This window comes from Zerene cesonia, chromosome 24 (genome assembly GCF_012273895.1).
Source record: "Zerene cesonia ecotype Mississippi chromosome 24, Zerene_cesonia_1.1, whole genome shotgun sequence".
Taxonomy (NCBI): Eukaryota; Metazoa; Arthropoda; class Insecta; order Lepidoptera; family Pieridae; genus Zerene; species Zerene cesonia.
In genome coordinates, this window is record NC_052125.1 from 3913792 (window position 1) to 3933079 (window position 19288).

The following is a 19288-nucleotide window of genomic DNA, read 5'->3' on the forward strand; positions in this document are numbered from 1 at the left end:
GACGGAACACAGTGGGGTATTAGTTGGTAGGAATCCGACATACGATATCCGACATGACCGCCTCCTTGGTACAGTGGTTAACGCGTGAGCGTAGAACCGAGGGGTCCTGGGTTCAATTCCCGGTGGGGACGCACGAAAAAAAAAAAAAAAATTCTCGGTCTGGCAGGACACAGAAGGCTGATCACCTACTTGTCCCTAAAGAAAATCGATCAGTGAAACGGATGTATATCATCTGCTCCATACCCCACTAGGGGACACGGGACTTCACTACTAATCCGACATAACCCACGGCTCCTTCCCTTCACTACCACATAATTAAATTGTAATTAAAATACTGTTTTCATTTAACATACGCATTACTTATTAAAATAACTTTTATAAAATACTCAACTTAAATAGTTTAAGGATCCATTATCGTTTGAATTACCAAAAAAATAATTGATTTACATGTTAACAAAAAACGTTTTTGGAGCAAAATACCAGTATAATTAACATATTAATAAAACACGTTTTAATTTGGTCACAGCCATTATATTATGTTATCTGTGGGCACGACATGACATTGATTATTTATCTATAACAATGGGACTTATTACTTAAAACAAACCTGTGTTAGGCCACAGTATAATCAATGTAAAAATTGTTGATATTTCCCTTTCTATTTGTAATAAGTTATTATTGTCATATTCTAACCAGCGGTCCGCCCCGGCTTCGCCCGTGATACATATATAACCTATAGCCTTCCTCAATAAATGGGCTATCTAACACTGAAATAAATTTTAAAATCGGACCAGTAATTTTAGTAGTTCCTGAGTTTAGTGCATTCAAACCAACAAAAAAAAACTCTTACTTACTAACTTTATGATATTAGTATAGATCAGGTGAAGTACTTTCTACTTCAGTATAAGTTTTTTGATGTCTATAATGGTTATGGAATAATCGTAAAAGTGTGCACAACACTTAACGATTACACCTTCACAACACTTAACGATTCCTCACCCTACCAAGACATTCTTTTATACCTATCAATCCTTTCCCTATCCTTTACCATGGAGACGATAGCATACCATCAGACAAACCACCAGCCCGCTGTGATATAAAATACGTCCTAGTAAATAATTCATTTAAAGTTTTCTATTAAATTAAATAAAAATTTTAAATCAAAACTGCCACATCTGCACACAACATAACCTTTGGTAACATTTAAATTTAAACGAATAGTTTATTTCAGTTATAACACATTAGTCGTGGAGGAAAGACGTGTTGAAATGGCCAAGGTCAGTTAAAATTGTTTTTGTATTGATAAAAATACTATTATTAACAGATTTTATCTGTGTTTGCTATAATATATGGTATATGTTATTTGTTAAGTCATATTTTAATTATTAATGGATTTTAATGTAATTTTAATTAACTCCGTACATTTTATTATGATTTGTTATTTCACGTTGTATCACGATTTTAAATAAAGTTTTTAATAACGATTACTAACTTAAATAAAATCACATTCGTTAAGAAGCGTTTATTAGCTTCACCTGTATGCATGTAACTGACCCCTTTACACTCGATGTTGCCCCACTCCAAGCGGACAGATTGAACTCAAACTCTGTACACTTATCGCGGATCGGCGACAATACAATAGTTTCATGAGTTTATCTTATTATCCTGATTAGGATCGGCGGGATTAAATAATTACCTTACGAATACTGTATACGAGTTGACGAGAGACAATTTAGTCGATTTTGCAGTAAAAACGTTTTATTCACTTTGCAATTTTTATAAGTGTATTTTTTTAATATTCTGCTTCACAATACAAACAGCAAAATCTCCTTGGGCCCGCTACATCATTCAATATCAAGTGATAAAAACCTCTAACAACTCTATCTTTGAATGAATATCCCATTAAAATCGGTTTAGACGTTCCTGATATTTTGTATATATAGAAAGTAGAAACGAAAAAAATCAAGCATTTACCTTACCACTGATAACATAATACTATATTTAGTTAAATTGTAGGTACTTAAAAACTATAAGCATTTGACAAAATAAAAAATTAATTGTTTTTTTTTTTGACTTAGAATTTACATTTATTTTTATATATACTTCTCTACATATATACAGCTTAAGAGTTTGTTTGTTTAAACGCGTTAATCTCAGGTACTACTATACCAATTTCACAGTTTCTTTCACCGTTGTATCACGTGATCCCTGCTACCTTAATTATTAAATGCGAAAGTGTGTTTTGTTTGTTCGTCTATCACGTAGCGATAGCGATGTTACAATGCTTCTTGTGTTTGGAGGTAGTTAGGAGGCAAGAGAGCAACATAGACTACTTTTTACTTCTGTGAAATATTTCATTCCCATGTGATATTCCTTTTAGTAGTAACCTAAATATATGTACTACGTGCGAAGCCGGGGGAACGCTAGTCTACAATAATATATTGAGGAAACTTTTGTATTTTATATATTTGTTACGTTTACACTAAAACCACTGGACTTTTTTGGATGGACTGGATTGCAAAAATCACTTCACCAAACAGCTGCAACATCATTGAGTGACATAGGCTATATATGAACCACGGGTAAAGCCGGGGCGAACAGCTAGTCTATAATATAGATAAAAATTAATTACCAGGAATTAAGTACACTTAATTTCCAGTAAGTACGTCCCTTTCAAGGTTTAAAAACTAATATTTTATGGCTTGCACGACTTATTTTAACGAGTATGATTTACGAACGAATCGAACGTTTTTGTACTAAACTAGTTTATGCCCACGGCTTCGCACGCGTTGAATTCGGAGTAGTTTAATAGATGTTATTATACATAATATAAATCTTCCTCTTTAATCTTGAATCACTCTTATCTATAAAAAAAAAACATCACAATCCGTCGCGTAGTTTCAAAGCTTTAAGCATAGGTACATAGGGACAGAAAAAGTGACTTTGTTTTATACTATGTAGTGATAATTTCGTGCTATGATTTAAGTCCGACTATTTAAAAAAATATTTATAAACTTTTTAAATCCCAGCAAATTGTTAGAACTAGATGAAATTTAAATTGGGCCACACGATAGGCACCAGATTTCAAATTAAAAAGACTCATCAAAAGCGGTTCACTCAGTAAAAAGTTATGAAATAATAAATATAAATACATACAGTCGAATTGATAACCTTCTCCTTTTTTGAAGTCGGTTAGAAGAGCGCACCCAATAGTTTCAGGGATTCCTATATGTTAGCTATATGTGTATCTTTATTAAGATAATATATGGACATACATATCAAAGGTTATCCAGTCAACAACTCGATTATTTAAACATTAATAGTGAATCTAGTAAATATACTTTTATGTATGAATACAATTATTCAATAACTTGATTAATTAAATAAGTAATAGATAATAGAGAATAGTCCAATAAAAAAAATCGTCAAATAATAAAAATATGCATTATAAACACACACATAAAAACGCATGTGCATGTGTGAGTTTGTATATGTATATATGCAATTCGAATATTAACCGTTTTTGTTCTTTTTTATTTTTTTTTTTTTATACAATTCCAGGTAAAGATTCCAAGCTTTAAACTGAATAATGGAATGGAAATGCCAGCTGTGGGTTACGGAACTTGGCTGGGATTGAACAGTGAGGTAATTACTATTTTTTTTATGTCACAGTCGGCAATGGAGCTGGTGGGACGCCTGATGGTAAGCGCTACCACCGCCCATGAACATTTGGAGAGGCATAAGGTCCATTGCAGACCTTACGCCTCTACAAATGGATTGCCGAGTTTAAATTGGGAAGGGATTAAGAAAGGATTGGCGAGAGGAATAAAGGAAAGGACTGGGAAGGGGAAGGAAAAGGATACGGAGAAATAGGTGGAGGTAGTTCACAAATAACCATTTTTGTATGACCTTCAAGACATGTAACATCCCGTGACCACGCTCGCTGTAAAGTGTTCGAAACGTCGGGTTAATAATATAATGAATAAATCGCGTTTAAAATCCGTTTAAAAGTGTTTAATTTCTAAACGTAACGTTTATTTCAGTTCGAATTACTCATAGAGTACGCGCCGCAGCTGGTGGACGCAATGATGTACGCCATCGACATCGGTTATCGACATTTCGATACGGCGCATCTCTATCGAGTGGAACCTGAGTTAGGTTACGCGGTGAGGAGGAAGATAGAGGAGGGAGTCGTGAAGCGGGAGGATATTTTTATTACCACCAAGGTTTGTTTTTGAAGAATTCATTATATGACATTGATTTAATGAATAAGGTTTTTTTTTAGTAATAAATCTTTATTTAACATCGTAAGGAATATTTGATATACAATTAGTATAAAATTGTTTTATATATGAACGAAAAAAGCACACTTTAAATGATAGTATCAAATAAATTGTCTCACACGTTTAATTCTGCTGATTATTACTATCCTTCCTACTACTATATCCTACTAATATTATAAATTCGAAAGTTTGTGAGTATGTGTGTGTGTTTTTTACTCTCTCACGCAAAAGCTACTGAACCGATTGTAATGAAATTTGCTACGTAGATAGCTGGATAACTGTATTAACATATAGGCAACTTATCCCGATATTCCTATGGGATACAGACTTACGCGGGTGAAACCGCGGGGCGCAGCTACTATGGTATAAAACAAAGTAGCTTTCCGCTGTCTATGTCTGCACGCTTGGATGTTTATAAATACGCAACAGATTTTGCTGGGGTTAAATAGATAGAGAGTTTCAAGAGAAAGGTTTATATTTATGTAACATCCATTAAATAGTATAGGAACTTAGATTATTTTCAAAACAAAAGAAAATCTACACGGTATAGAGAAAGGTGTTTTACTCTGAATTTAACGCGTGCGAAGTCGCGGGCAAAAACTTGTCGAATAATAAGATAAATTCAAAAAATTATAACAAGAGTACGCAGTTTGAATTAAATCCGTTCGTTTGATGCTGTGTTATGACTGCAATAAATCTTTATTTGATTTGATTATTTCAGGTATGGCAACACAACCACCGGCCGTCAGACGTCGAGGCGTCGGTGCGCGCGTCCTTGAAACGGATGGGTCTGGATTATGTCGACCAAGTGCTCATACACTGGCCCATGTCGATATCTGTGAGTTTGTTCGTTCGTGCATTAGTTGGGAACGGATGATTGTTTTACGTTATTTTTTTAGTTGTGGATAGCTGATTTTTTACCGTTTAGATTTCTTTCAAGCTAATCTAAAAAAATTCTAATCATTGTACTCAAAATCAAATCAATATCGTTTGAATTTGTGTTGTCGATTTGTTGCACTTCTACGTTTGAACGACTGAACCGATTTCGATAAAATATATTAACCAGATAGTTTGTGTAAATTATTAAATTATCCATATTAATACCATATTAAATAATTAATATAACTTACGTTTAGTGAATATAAATGTTATCCAGTTAATTTACTAGCCTCTTTATTAAATATAACCGTTTAACTAACAGGGCTGGCTGGACATAATTCAGGCCGAATTATGCTGATGAATTGCTTATAAGGACATTTATTGAAGTTGTCGAATCTTATCTTATTCTTATGCATAATTTAAGAATTGATATAAATTAAATGCCTACATCATAGTGGCTATCCGCATACCAAACTTCATCCCGATCGGTCCAGTAGTTTAGGCTGTGCATTGATATACATATCAGTCATCTTTATGGTTTGTATATTATGAAGATATTCAGTAATATTCATAAATTTTCCAGCAAGACGGCGTGGACGAGAAAATAGACTATCTAGACACGTATCGCGGTCTAGAAATAGTTCTAGACAAGGGTCTGACTAGATCCATTGGTGTGTCCAACTTCAACCTGGATCAGATGAAAAGATTGCTTGCGAATTGTAAAGTGAAACCGGTTGTTAATCAAATTGAGGTAACATTAACATTATAATAAATTCTTGTATCCTTTTGACGCCTCCTTGGTACAGTGGTAAACGCGTGAGCGTAGAACCGAGGGGTCCTGGGTTCGATTCCCGGTGGGGACAATAAAAAAAAAAGTCTCGGTCTGGCAGGACACAGAAGGCTGATCACCTACTTGTCCATAAAGAAAATCGATTAGTGAAACAGATGTATATCATCTGCCCCATACCCCAGTAGGGGACACGGGACTTCACTTTCTTGTATCCTTTTCCTCACATCCATTCCTTTATTCTCGTCGTATGAACGGATACGTCTCCTTTCCTTATCCCTTACCCCTTAAAGGCGGAAGTAGTGTCTCGCATGGAGGGTCATGGTGATCACTTTTTTGTTATTCATGATAGGGAAGTACTTGACCACGATCTCGCCTGATGGTAAGCTGAGATGTGGTCAAAGATGGAGCGCGCTTCCCTAGAAGGTACCTGTTTGGTACTTACCCTCAAGCGCACCACCAGCTCAGTTGTCCGTCTTATTTCATAAAAAATGCTTATATCTGTCACAGGGAAATTATAGATATTTCGCGCTAGTCTTTTTACCAAATAAATATTATATCATATCTGCCAGGTTGCCTGGCAGAGATTGCTGTCTAGCAATAAAGCCGCCTTTTGTACGAAATACCATTGTGCCATTATTTTGTATAAACTTTACTTTATGTTTTGTACAATAAAGTATAATAAATAAATAAATTATAAACGAGTGAAAGATTTTTTTATTCACATTGTTTACTCGCATCGTCGTTTGGTTGGTAGGTAAGGTTAGGTTAAAAATCTAAAGAGGTACACACTTTAATTACCTCAATCTCAATTTAAACTCAGTTCTCTCCCTTGCACTTTACTGAATATAATATAATAGTAACGAAGGAAATTTGTAATTCTGGTGATCCAAATCCGGATAATAAGATAAACTCATGATACTATTGTATTGTCGCCGATCCGCGATAAGTGTACAGAGTTTGAATTCAATCTGGCCGTTTGGAGTGGGTCAAATGTTATGAAATCGATGACATACAAACATACAGGTGAAGTTAATAAAGGCGTGTTAAAAAAGTGCATCTATTGGACTGATGATCATTTATTTCTCATTCCAGGTCAACCTAACCCTCTACCAAACCGAGTTGATCAATTACTGCCAATCACAAGGTATCCTGGTGGTTTCCTTCTCATCATTCGGGTCTATGACCAACAAGATTAAGGATACAGCTCCAGAACCTAGATTGGATAGTCCAACTCTAGTGTCTATGGCCAAGAAGTATGGGAAAACTGCGCCGCAGATTGTGTTGAGGTTCTTGGTAAGATTCACATTTTTAGATTTACCTAAATATATATAACTCAAAAGTGACTGACTGACACAGTGATCTATCAACGCACAGCCCAAACCACTGGACGGATCGGGCTGAAATTTGGCATGCAGATAGATGTTATGACGTAGACATCCGCTTCCGAAATTTTGATAAACTGTACCCCCGGCATAAATTAGGGGATGAAAGGTTGTACCAATAAAGTTATTAAGAGCGCGCGGGCGAAGCTGCGGGCAACAGTTGAATCTCTAATAAGTATCTACAATATAATATATATGTACACTGCAAAGGTCAATTGGGAGCCACAGAAAATCAGCGCTGTGGCTATAATAGCGCAGACAGACAGACAGATAAATTTCCTTTATAGTATCTCTATCCAGCACACACCATTACAGCTGCATAAGCATTTAGCAGATGTTTTTTTTCATTATCTCCTTTTACTTCCTTCTATATTTTTGTGTACTCATTGTATTGGTGTGTGTTTTTTTGATACAATGCTTCTCTTTCGTTCTATCTATATAGCTATCAAATGCAAACTCAAATGTCTGACGGCAGAAAAAAGAATGAAAAAATTATAGCTTTTAACCAAAATTCTACAATAAATGTCTGTTTTTGTTGATATTTACTAGCACCACTAAAGTTTAAGCTATATAAGACTGTAAAAGGGTCTTAGCAACATATTCATCGAACAATTTTTATTTTAACTTGTAATAAAACTAACAAATCTAAATATATATCTGTTTCAGTACCAAAAAGGGATAGCTACAATTCCGAAATCACTAACAAAGAGTCGTATTCTTGAAAACGCTTCCATATTCGATTTTCAAATTGACAGCACAGATGTTGCCACACTGGAAAAATACAATTGTGGATATCGCTCAGAGAGGCCCGTATTCTGGCAGGATTTCACAAATTACCCATTCGATATAATAAAAGATGCACCTCCCATGGAAATACCATTGTCGCTGCGTAAATGGAAAAACGGAGCGAACCTTGACATCGATTAATAATCTGTTGTTGCGTGAAAAAAGGCGGGAATTATGAATTATATGCTGTGTTCTTTGAATTGTTTTGAAAATAAATATATGGTTCATTTGTTTGTTTTATTGTTTATGACATGAACAAGGGTACCAAAATATATTTGATTTAACACGGATTTAAAAAATAATAAAAATTTATTCAACAATAATGATACATTGTTAATTTTTTTATAACATTGAAATGCTTTGTTTATTAAAAAGTTTATAAAGAATAGAAAACATTTGATCACGAGGCGGGTTTCGAACCCGCGTCTTTTTACTAAACCGGAGCAACGCCTAGCCTCTCAGACAGTCATCATGGTTACCAACTAGGACTAGAATTTATTCCCCCACTAAGTCGAGAAATGGGGCTAATCACTATTTATTATAAAGCAATGTCGCTTCCCGCGTCTATATGTATGCATGCTTAATTATTTAAAGCTACGCAACAAATCAGTTTTGATAGGATTTTTTATAGAGATAGAGTGATTCAAGGGAAAATTTCATATGTTTTATAACATCTAAACTACTCCGAATTTAACACGTTCACTGCTGAAACACACCTGTTGTGTAAAAATGCTTCGAACCGAGTATGCGTCTTCGCACGCCTAGCGTGTGAAGCCGCACTCGCGAGAAATCGCGTCTCGTGGTGCGTAAAACACGCTGTGCGTGTTTTATTTTCCAAGACGCCAGTGCGTGCGGGCAACACATTTTTATCATAAAATATATTTTTTATGATTTCTTCCATTTTTATTATTTTCTTTGTTTAGATAGTTAGGATGTAATTTTAATAAAACGAACAAGAAAATATTTTGTACAAATAATAAAAAAAGAAAACATAAATTTACGTTGGACAACGTTTTATATACAAAATAACCTCTCTAATATCATTGGTTGACGATAAATTCATACGCTGTTATATTAACACTCCGAAGCTAATATCTGAAGCGCGTTCTGCATGAAACTTTTATTGCTAATCTATATTCCATAAGAAAGAATATCTTTATGTACGAGTGTAAACAAATCAAATTCTAGTATTTTCTTGTGTTTGATTTTACACGAGTATTATACATTTAGAAATTCAAACTTTTTAACGCGAATCATTCATTATATTATTAACCCGACGTAAAGTGTTCGAAACGTCGGGTTAATAATATAATGAATAAATCGCGTTTGAAATCCGTTAAAAAGTTTTTATTTTCTAAATGTATAATACTCTAAAAAATTTAAGGAGTGGTCGTTATTAGTACCTTTTCAGCTCATTGTTCATTATAATATATAAAGTATTTTGAATAAAATACAAATATGTGTGCAGAAAAATAAAGACTACTGTAATTTCTTTAAAAATAAATCGCGATATCAGAAATAGAACAATTAAAAAAAAAAAATATTTAGAACAAACACGGTGTGTCCGCCCGCACAGCTGGCTCGACTCTATGCACACGCGCAGCGTGGGCTCCCGCACCAGCGACAAAAGCGGTACGGCAAGATTGCCGCCGGTGCGGGAGACACGCTGAGCGTGTCATAGCCGCATCGCCGGATGAAAAAAGTTTCTGGATCAGCAGTGAAATTGTTAAGTATTTAGTACTTAATAAAGTAATAAAATCAAGCCTTAGAAAGTACTTCCAGCATAGAAAAGTTCATTAACCTTACAATTCTAGGTATTTATATAAAACCTAAAAGGAACATAACTCGTTCCGCACAACTACTTAGGTTTTTTACTATAAATACTATTAAATAAATATTATAATGTATTCATGTAATTAAATTTTGTTTGTAGTTAAAAAAATCTCTGGTAATGGTGTGTCTAGACAGAGCCTATAAAGACGAAAGTTTGATAATTTTCAACCGACTTCAAAATAAGGAGGTTCTCAATTCGTGACTTATTCTTTAAGTGGATACTTCGATGGTGGTAACTTCGATTAATGGATGGTGGATTTGATGAACTTGTAAAAGTTTCGGAACTGCGAAAAATCATACCAAAAATCGCCCTATTGTGACCTGAACGAAAGCTGGCTGAACCGATTTGGGTGTAATTTGGTACAGATATAGGTAGATTGAGACCGGAAAAAAGTCATAGGATAGCGTATATCCCGGAAATCCCACCCAATCGAGATTTATTAAAACTCAATTCTGTATTTTTATGTCATAGCGGGCAACTGAGCTGGTGATTCGCCTGATCGTAAACGATTACCACCGCCCATGAACCTAATGCATTGTACGTTTTTAAGAGGTTAAGGAAAGGAAATAAAGTATGGAATTTTAATTAAGAGAAGTAAAGGAATGGACTGGTTAGGATGAGGAAAAGGATACGGACCTCTGGAAAACCCACACACAGAACGCAGTATTACTATTCCACGCCGGTCTTCTGTATGCGTGTGGTACATGCCCGGTGCGAGCAGGCCCAATTCGTACCAAAGCGTACTCGACTGTCACACTCAAAATGACTATCTTTTCCATCGACTACACGGGAGAATCCGCGTGCGAAAGCTAGTTATTACTATAAACAAAAGCTAGAAACAATGACCTCGACACAGTGTGGACGAAACATAACTCGAAGTTTGACTTCAAGGTAAACCAATCTCTCAGTATTGTATGAGAGCTTGCTTGTGTAGAATGTATTTGATTTTAATATTTTCGTTTTTTATATCAAATGCGGTGAGTAACACTTCTTTATTTTAACAAAAAGGTTTTAAACTGTTTGCTGAATGAGTGTGAATTGAACAATAAAAAAAATGGGTCATGTCATTGTATTTGGCGCCTTTTTCATGCGCTCTTTTGCATCTGTGCTTATTTGCTCTTATGGCGGTTACTTACATTCAATACATCTTTTTTTTATTATGCCCTACATTTTTTTTCATATGCTGTACAAACAAGTACAAGCTTTCGTCTACTATTATATCTCCTTGGCTGTAGACTTAATCAAAATCCTTTCTTAGCCTACATCATAATGCTTATCTGCATGCCAAATTTTAGCCCGATCGGTTCACTAATTTGGGTTGTGCGTTGATAGATCAGTCGGAGTCACCTTTGCGTTTTATACATTAAGGTTTTCTTGTAAGAATGAATGATGTAAACATTTATTCCCCAAAAATCCATCCTATCTCTGTCGAATAGTTCCCGGGATCACACAATCCATACTTACAAATTTTCTTTTCTCAGATATGCGATGAAACAGATGGAGGGAAAGCGCCAAGAAATCTTCTCAATGATGGCCACTTGATGCCTGTTCTTGGTTTGGGAACCTTCTTAGGTTTCGACGAAGTAAGCGACAATAATATATTATTTACTTACACTATTATTTTTAACAGCTGACAATCCAGATGTCGGAAGGATGACACTGAAAAGAGCTGAAGCATTATGCCTCAGGTATCTTGAGTGGTATCCCTTTTTTGGCTCACGCAGCCACGCATAATTCTTTTATATATAACGATTAATTTTTGTTTTACATTTTTGCTTATTTATTCCCTGCCATTCTCTATCATATATTTCAGGCACCAGTCTCTCACAACACTAGATACTAAGCTCTCCATGTCATAAAATATTATGTGCCTAATATTGGGCTGCAGAGACAAATATATTTTATCTGTATCACACACATGTGTGTTGAAAAAAATGTTTTTTTTTGTTCTATTTATTTGAGCTGGTAAATTTTAGCGTTTTAAAAATAATAAATATCCCAAGATTTAACTAATGAATAACTGATTAAAATTTCAGATAAGGTATTTATAAATAACAAGATTAACGTTTTTAAAAAAAAAAATATAATGAATAAGTTATTCATTAGTTTTTGTCTCTTTGAAGGCATTTCTTCAGAACCTTGCATTTTCTGAGAACATTTCCTATGGTAATGTATATTTTTTTACACCATCAGAAAGTAGATATTTCAACGAACAAAAAGCCGCCAAACTTTTTGAATAAAGCTGATATTTTGACGTCAGAATTTTCGATTGCAAATTAGGGTGCATTTTTGATATAAAGTTAAAATAAGGTGAAAAAATAAATATTTTTAATCAAATAAATTACAGTGTATTTGGGACATAATAAGGTAAGTTTTCACCAACTTTCGTAGAAAAAAAAAAGTTTTTGAAAAAGATATAAATAAAAAACTGTAAGCTATTTTTTACCCTTAAACCCCCCCCCCCCCCCCCCACCCACTTCCCGAACTCGGATCGTCTGTAATTTATTTTTCCTTTCATTTTGATCATATTTCCCACCTTTTCTAATGGGTTTCATCCTACTGTAATTTTTTTTCATTTTTTACCATATTTAAAGGCTTCGGCCCTGGTCTATTTTTGTAAATTACATTATTATTAATAACAGAAACCTTTTTGCACAAGATAAATGAATATCTTGTGCAAAAAGGTATAGACCTTCATTATTTATTTTTCGTTAATATTATTACAGAATGGGCAGAAGGAGGTAAAAGATAACGAAGTAGAAAACGCTGTGACGTGGGCACTGAATGCTGGATACAGGTACTCTCTTATCATTATTGGTTCAGATTAATTATTATCCATTATGTATATCCCGTCAAATATATATATTCATTTCCTTTATATATATTTCTATAATATAATATATTTCTATATATTAACCAGAACAATTTGTTTTGACCTCGCTAATGGAGAACTTTATGAGTAAATCGTAACAAACATACAAAAACTTTCATCTATTAGATATCCCTAGTAGTCTGTACACATATAGCTTCACTCAGAGATCACGTATTGTATATCCACGGGCGACAGAATCTTTGAAATCGATTCATTAGTTCCTGAGATTAGCGCATCCAAACCAACTGCAGCTTTATAATATTCTAGTATACAAGTATAGATGTGTCAGCATACACGGTTTAAGAGTATAATATGCTCTATCTAGAATACAGTAATTAACTGGCTCTTATTAGCTTCACCTGTATGTATGTAACCGACTCCTTTAGACTCGATGTTGCCCCACTCCAAACGGACAGATTGAACTCAAACTCTTTACACTTATCAAGGATCAGTGACAATACAATAGTTTATCTTATTATCCTGAATAATAGGTCAGGATTAAATAGTTTCCTCTGTATAAGAGATCGTGAGATATGTGAGTCTAATGTTCAAGCGTGTGTTTTATTTATTTTTAAATATACTTATTTTAATGTATGTCGTGTACGTTTATAATTGAATTCTTTGTTCCGGCTAACCTTCGAAACTGTTGTATCGACATAGGCTTTACGAATTGAGTTGAATATTTTATGAATTGTATGAGCGCAAAAAATCTCATCAATTTATGTCACGTACGAAGTCAAACCTAATCTAGATATATAAAGTTCTCGTGTCACAGTTTTCGTTGCCATACTCCTCCGAAACGGTTTCAACGATTTTGATGAAATTTTTTGTGGTATCTAAGACAATCAGCCAACATCTATTTTTCATACCCCTAAATGATAAGAGTAAGGCAGAACAGCGTTTGCCGGGTGCAGCTAGTAACATCTATTAAACTACTGCGAATTAAACGCGTACGAAGCCGCGGGCAAAACCTAGTTTATAATATATTCAATAATATACGTTCTTGATTATTGATATTTGTCTCCAGAATGCTAGATACCGCATCGGCATATCACAATGAGGAGCAGGTCGGCGAAGGTATCAGAAAATCTGGTGTGCCCAGAGATCATGTGTTTATAGTCACCAAGGTAATATATAGTTCTTACTGGTATAACAGACCCGCGAATTTGCCCTTATAGACTTCATTATAGTATATAGACTTCATATATGTACATAGACTTCATTAATAAATGGCCTGTTCATCGCAAAAATAATTTTTCAACTCGTTTTGGTAGTTCCTGGCATAAGCGCGTTCAAATAAACTCTAAAAATTTAATTAGCATGCGAAATACCCTTAGTCAACTGTTTCTCAATTCAAATCTTAACTCAATTTTGCCATTTATTATTTCAACTAGAATATTATTGAAGTGAAACTTCTTTAGAATCGTTGTGATTTCAAACCTGATGCGACGGAAAAAACGACAGGTAAGAGACACAAATACAAAAATGTGTAGAATGAAGCCGGCAAAGAGTGAGACAGAAATATACATACTATTTTATATTTTATATATATTCATCTCATTCTTTTGTCGATTTACTGAAGTTTCACTTCTATCGTGTGTGAATCGCACACACACAGTTTTTTTAAAACCACGTTTTCTCGAATTCAAACATTTATTCAATGAACTAGACATCTTTTATAGTTCATTCATCATTCATCATTATAATAAACTCATGAACTAGCTTCGAATTATTTTGTGTGTTTGATAGTCCATGTACTGAGAATGATCATCATGGCTACATTCAATAGAAATGAAACGATAGTGTATAATTATTTACTGCAAGAAAGGCAAAAATGGCCATTCCTTATTTCCAGTCATCAGTCCTTACCCTTAGAATGTTTATGGGCAATCGCTTACCATCTGGCGAAACACCAGCTCAGCAGCCCGCTCTGACATGAAAAGCAGGTCACCAACGGCCTTGGGGGCAGGTACCACTCCAAATTCTGAAATGGGACCGAATGATAACGATTAAAATTAAAACACAAAAATAAAGTCAATCGGTTCAATACTCACGGCGGTATGGAGTGAAAGCCTAAAAATATTATCGAATTCAAAACCTCCTACGTTTTTGAGACAGCTATTGAAGACATTCCATTACACATTTTTTGAGAGCTTTAGTTACATGCATTACGTAAACGACTATGCAAGGTGATTTTTTAATTACCTCGCATATACGTTTAACACACTTATTTCTTAACTAGTGGTCTGCCCCGGCTTCGCCCGTGGTACATATATAGCCTATAGCCTTCCACAATAAATGGGCTATCTAACACTGAAAGAATTTTTCAAATCGGACCCGTAGTTCCTGAGATTAGGGCGTTCAAACAAATAAACAAACAAACTCTTCAGCTTTAAGATCTAATATATAAAATTCTCGTGTCACAGTTTTCGTTGCCAAACTCCTCCGAAACGGCTGGACCGATTCTTATGAAATTTAGTGTGCATATTGGGTATGTGTGAGAATCGGCCAACATCTATTTTTCATATCTCTAAAGGATAAGAGTAAGGCAGAACAGCGTTTGCCGGGTCAGCTAGTATTAGTATAGATTACTAGCTGTCCTGGCGGACTTCGCAACGCCATAGAATATTGTTTCGACATATTTTCCTTATCATTCTCACCTTTTAAACCTTCCCTAGATCTCCACAGACGTATCAAGACCAAAATAAGATAAATCCGTTCAGCCGTTCTCGAGTTTTAGTGAGACTAACAAACAGCAATTGATTTTTATATATAAGCTTATTGAATGAACGATTCCTTACAGCTAGGGTTGCACGAACAGAGAAACGTGGTAAATGCTTTGAAAGGATCGCTGCAGCGTTTGAACACGTCTTACGTGGATTTGTATCTCATACACAACCCTGTCGCTTTCAAGGTAAAATATTGTATTATTGTACATGGATTTAACATTTTTTTACATTTAAAATACAGGTAAAAACAATTAAAATTGGTTTCTACAACTAGTTTTTTAATAGCAGAGCAAGCGGAACATGTGGGCCATAAATACTTTTAAAGTAAATGTTTTATTATTTATATTAATACAAAGATAATATGATGACAAAAAAAAGTACAAAAATTGTATGAAACTATTTCAACGACAATACGATTCCTGAGTGACGTGCATTTTTATTAATATAAACTGTTTATTAAAACAGCCTTCTAAATCAAATAAAATCAAAATTTTTAACGTCTAAACTTCAAATTCTAGCCAGACCACAGCGGTTTCGATGTCATAGACTACTTGGACACCTGGAAAAGCATGGAGGAGGTCAGGAAGCTAGGTCTCGCTAGGTCGATCGGTGTGTCTAACTTCAATATCAGTCAGATGGAAAGATTACTCGATAACTGTCACAAACGACCCGCCGTGCTACAAGTCGAGGTATGAACGATTAAACGGATTTAAATCGGGATTTAATTAAAAAAATTGATGAAATCGTGATTTAAATGATTTTTTATGTATACATGTGTGTTTTATGGAACTCTTTACGTCTTTCCTTTTTCATATTTTTTTTTCTTCTTTTATTATCTTCGCCTGCACCTTTGTATGTAGCTGACTCCTTTCGACTCATTTTTGACCCACTTTAAACGAGTCATATCATCTTGAAAAAGGGGTTGCTTATTTCTTCGGTCACCTATTTATAACAAACCGTTAGCTCTATAAAACGTGCTAAATAAAGACTTATATAAACACGATACACCAACACTCGAAAGATAACCTTCTAGCACAGTTGCATATAATCGCACACACAAACACACACAAATATGCTTCATCTGGTGTATAATTACAACTATAACCTCAAATTTCAGGTAAATTTGAATCTAGCACAGAACAAGCTGCTGGAGTTAACAAAGAGGGAAAACATCGCTGTAATGGCCTACACCCCATTCGGGTCTCTCTTCGCGAAGGGGGACGAGCCTCCCCCCCGGGTGAACGAACCGGAATTGATGAAAATGGCGAACAATTATAATAAAACCGTCCCACAAATCGTATTGCGATATTTGGTGAGTAGCTTCTTATATCAATTAAAACTAATTTTGTCTTGACTGCCATCTTGCCTTTTCATATTTGCCAAATTTCTATATAGGTCTTACAGTTTTGTTATTTTTTCGCTTCGTTACCTAACGCGTTACGGCGACAGTTTGTCTGGCTTGCCATTCTTTAAGTTATAACGTGTATTGGGCTTCGACACACTAGTATTTTATCATTGTATTCAATTTGATATACATATGTATATATTCTTTATTTTCGTCAATGTGTTACATGTGTGTGTAAATAAAAGTAAAGTAATTCTTCTTACAGGTACAAAGAGGTGTTATACCTATACCGAAGTCAGTTCATAAGAACAGAATAGAAGAGAACATCGATATATTTGACTTCGAACTTACGGATAAAGAAATGATGGAATTAAGTTAGTATTGTGAATGATTTTATGATTAGTAGTGTTATCTCTTATATATAAAATTCTCGTGTCACAATGTTAGTCTCTATACTCCTCCGAAACGGCTTGACCGATTCCTCTGAAATTTGGTAAGCATATTGGGTAGGTCCCTTTGAGGATGGAAGTCGGTTATTATGGTAAATCATCTAGTTTTGAAATCGGTTTATTTTTAACCGACCGGCAAACATACATGCACAAACAAAATCTTATAAAATTTTGCGTTTATATGACTAGCTGTTGCCCGCAGCTTCGCCCGTGCGGTCCTAATAAATTTTTATGGTACAAACTTTCTTACCCTATTTTATCCCCTTGGGGATTGAATTTATCGAAATCCTCTCTTAGCGGATGCACACGTCATAAAATCTATCTATCTGCATGCCAAATTTCAACCCGATCAGTCCAGTGGTTTGGGCTGTCCGTTGATAGATTATATCAGTCAGTCAGTCGGTCAGCTTTGAGTTTTCTATATATAGATTAGAAAGAATTTCATATAGAAAACTTTTTTACTGAAATCCTCTAACAATGTTCATTAAAATTATAATCTGTTTATGTCTAAGGTTTTTGCACTAATCTCAAAAACGGCTTAATCGATTTTAGTGCGCGGTTAACATAGACTAGTATGGTATTATATTACAAGCGACATTAACTGTATATATTAGGTGATTAATTTATAATCTTAAAAGAAGAAAATTCCAATATCAGTACTTAAAATAGATATCTTTTATTAATAAACTATCTTCGTGTAATTAAAAAGTATAATTACAGATATTTTTATTAATATTTTCTTCACGTAGCAAATAATACAGATAAATAATTTTGTTTCAGGTAAATATAACAAAGATTACAGAGTGGTGTGGCCGAGTTTCTGGCAGGACCACCCATATTATCCCTTTGAGAAAAAGGACAAGCCTGATGCAGATATTTTTAAACCGAAACCGAAGGAATAATTAACCTAATCTCCTGGTTTTGCTTGTGTTTTAAATGAAATAATACAATATCAGAAATTATCTGGTTTATATAAATACAATAAAAAATTCCATCTGTAATGCCGAAATATTAGTGTTCAAAAGTGTGTGATAGTTAATGCTTCTTTATTTCAAAACAATAGTTAAAATCTCTGCCTGTTCGTAACAGCAAACCTCCGAAAATGCTGGAACAAACTTGTCAATAAAAAATAAACTTCTACAACATAACATTCGTTTTTTTTATTGTAATATCAATTAAATTTGCTTACATAATATATTTGATAACAACTATCGTTAATACTGATACAATATCTTGTTATACGTAATATGGGATAAACACATTAGAATTTATCAATATATTTTAAAAACGTTCCATTATACTGTCATCTACTATATAAAAATAAGTCGGGTTTTCCTTCCTGACGCTATAACTCCAGAACGCACGAACCGATTTCCACGATTTTGGATTCGTTGGAAAGGTCTCGGGCTCCGTGAGGTTTATAGCAAAGAAAATTCAGGAAAAATTTCAAAAGAAACGCGGGAAAAACGAAGCCATCTATCTGGTGGCGAAACGGAGTTTGCCAGGTTTGCTAGTTTTATATATAAATCGTCTCTCTCTCTACATCACAATACGTATTTGACAGACTACGTAAAATTTATTTTCGATTCTTGTCGGATTATCCGAGTAACTACTACATTGAATAGTAGATTTCTACTGCAAAACATAAGCAGGATACTTTCCTAGTTTCCTATCAAATACAAAAAGAATCACGTCAATTGGAAACCCATGGAGTTTTCGAGAAACAAATACAATAAATACAATGGAATTAAGATTTGAGAACCTTTGAGCGTTTTTGGACGGCGGTTGTTTTCGGTTCTGAAATTTAAATATCAATTTGTAGAAATGAAATCAATTCTTATTATTTTTTTTTTTATGTTCTTATTTGTATATTGCTATTAATGTTGACATCACATAAATAATTTGTTTATTTCGATTCTTATACTAATATTACTAAGAG

General features: G+C 34.4%; 1 protein-coding gene across 1 annotated transcript; it reads left to right on the plus strand.

Annotated features, from left to right (window-relative positions):
* Window positions 1-1235: 1235 nt before the first annotated feature.
* Window positions 1236-18495, plus strand: LOC119836372. Its single transcript, XM_038361677.1, has 16 exons — window positions 1236-1277; window positions 3562-3645; window positions 4044-4226; window positions 5005-5121; window positions 5746-5913; window positions 7045-7245; window positions 8001-8259; window positions 10846-10931; window positions 11436-11537; window positions 12681-12751; window positions 13854-13953; window positions 15630-15740; window positions 16074-16244; window positions 16673-16867; window positions 17166-17274; window positions 18130-18495. Exons 1-16 carry the CDS (start codon window positions 1269-1271, stop codon window positions 18249-18251), a joined length of 2088 nt encoding a protein of 695 aa, XP_038217605.1. The 5' UTR covers window positions 1236-1268; the 3' UTR covers window positions 18252-18495.
* The last annotated feature ends 793 nt before the right edge of the window (window positions 18496-19288 follow it).

Coding starts and splice junctions, on each gene's coding strand:
- LOC119836372 (XM_038361677.1), top strand. Junction 11,538..12,680: donor CCTTCTTAGGTTTCGACGAA/GTAAGCGACAAT, acceptor ATATTATTACAG/AATGGGCAGAAGGAGGTAAA. Junction 15,741..16,073: donor ACAACCCTGTCGCTTTCAAG/GTAAAATATTGT, acceptor TTCAAATTCTAG/CCAGACCACAGCGGTTTCGA.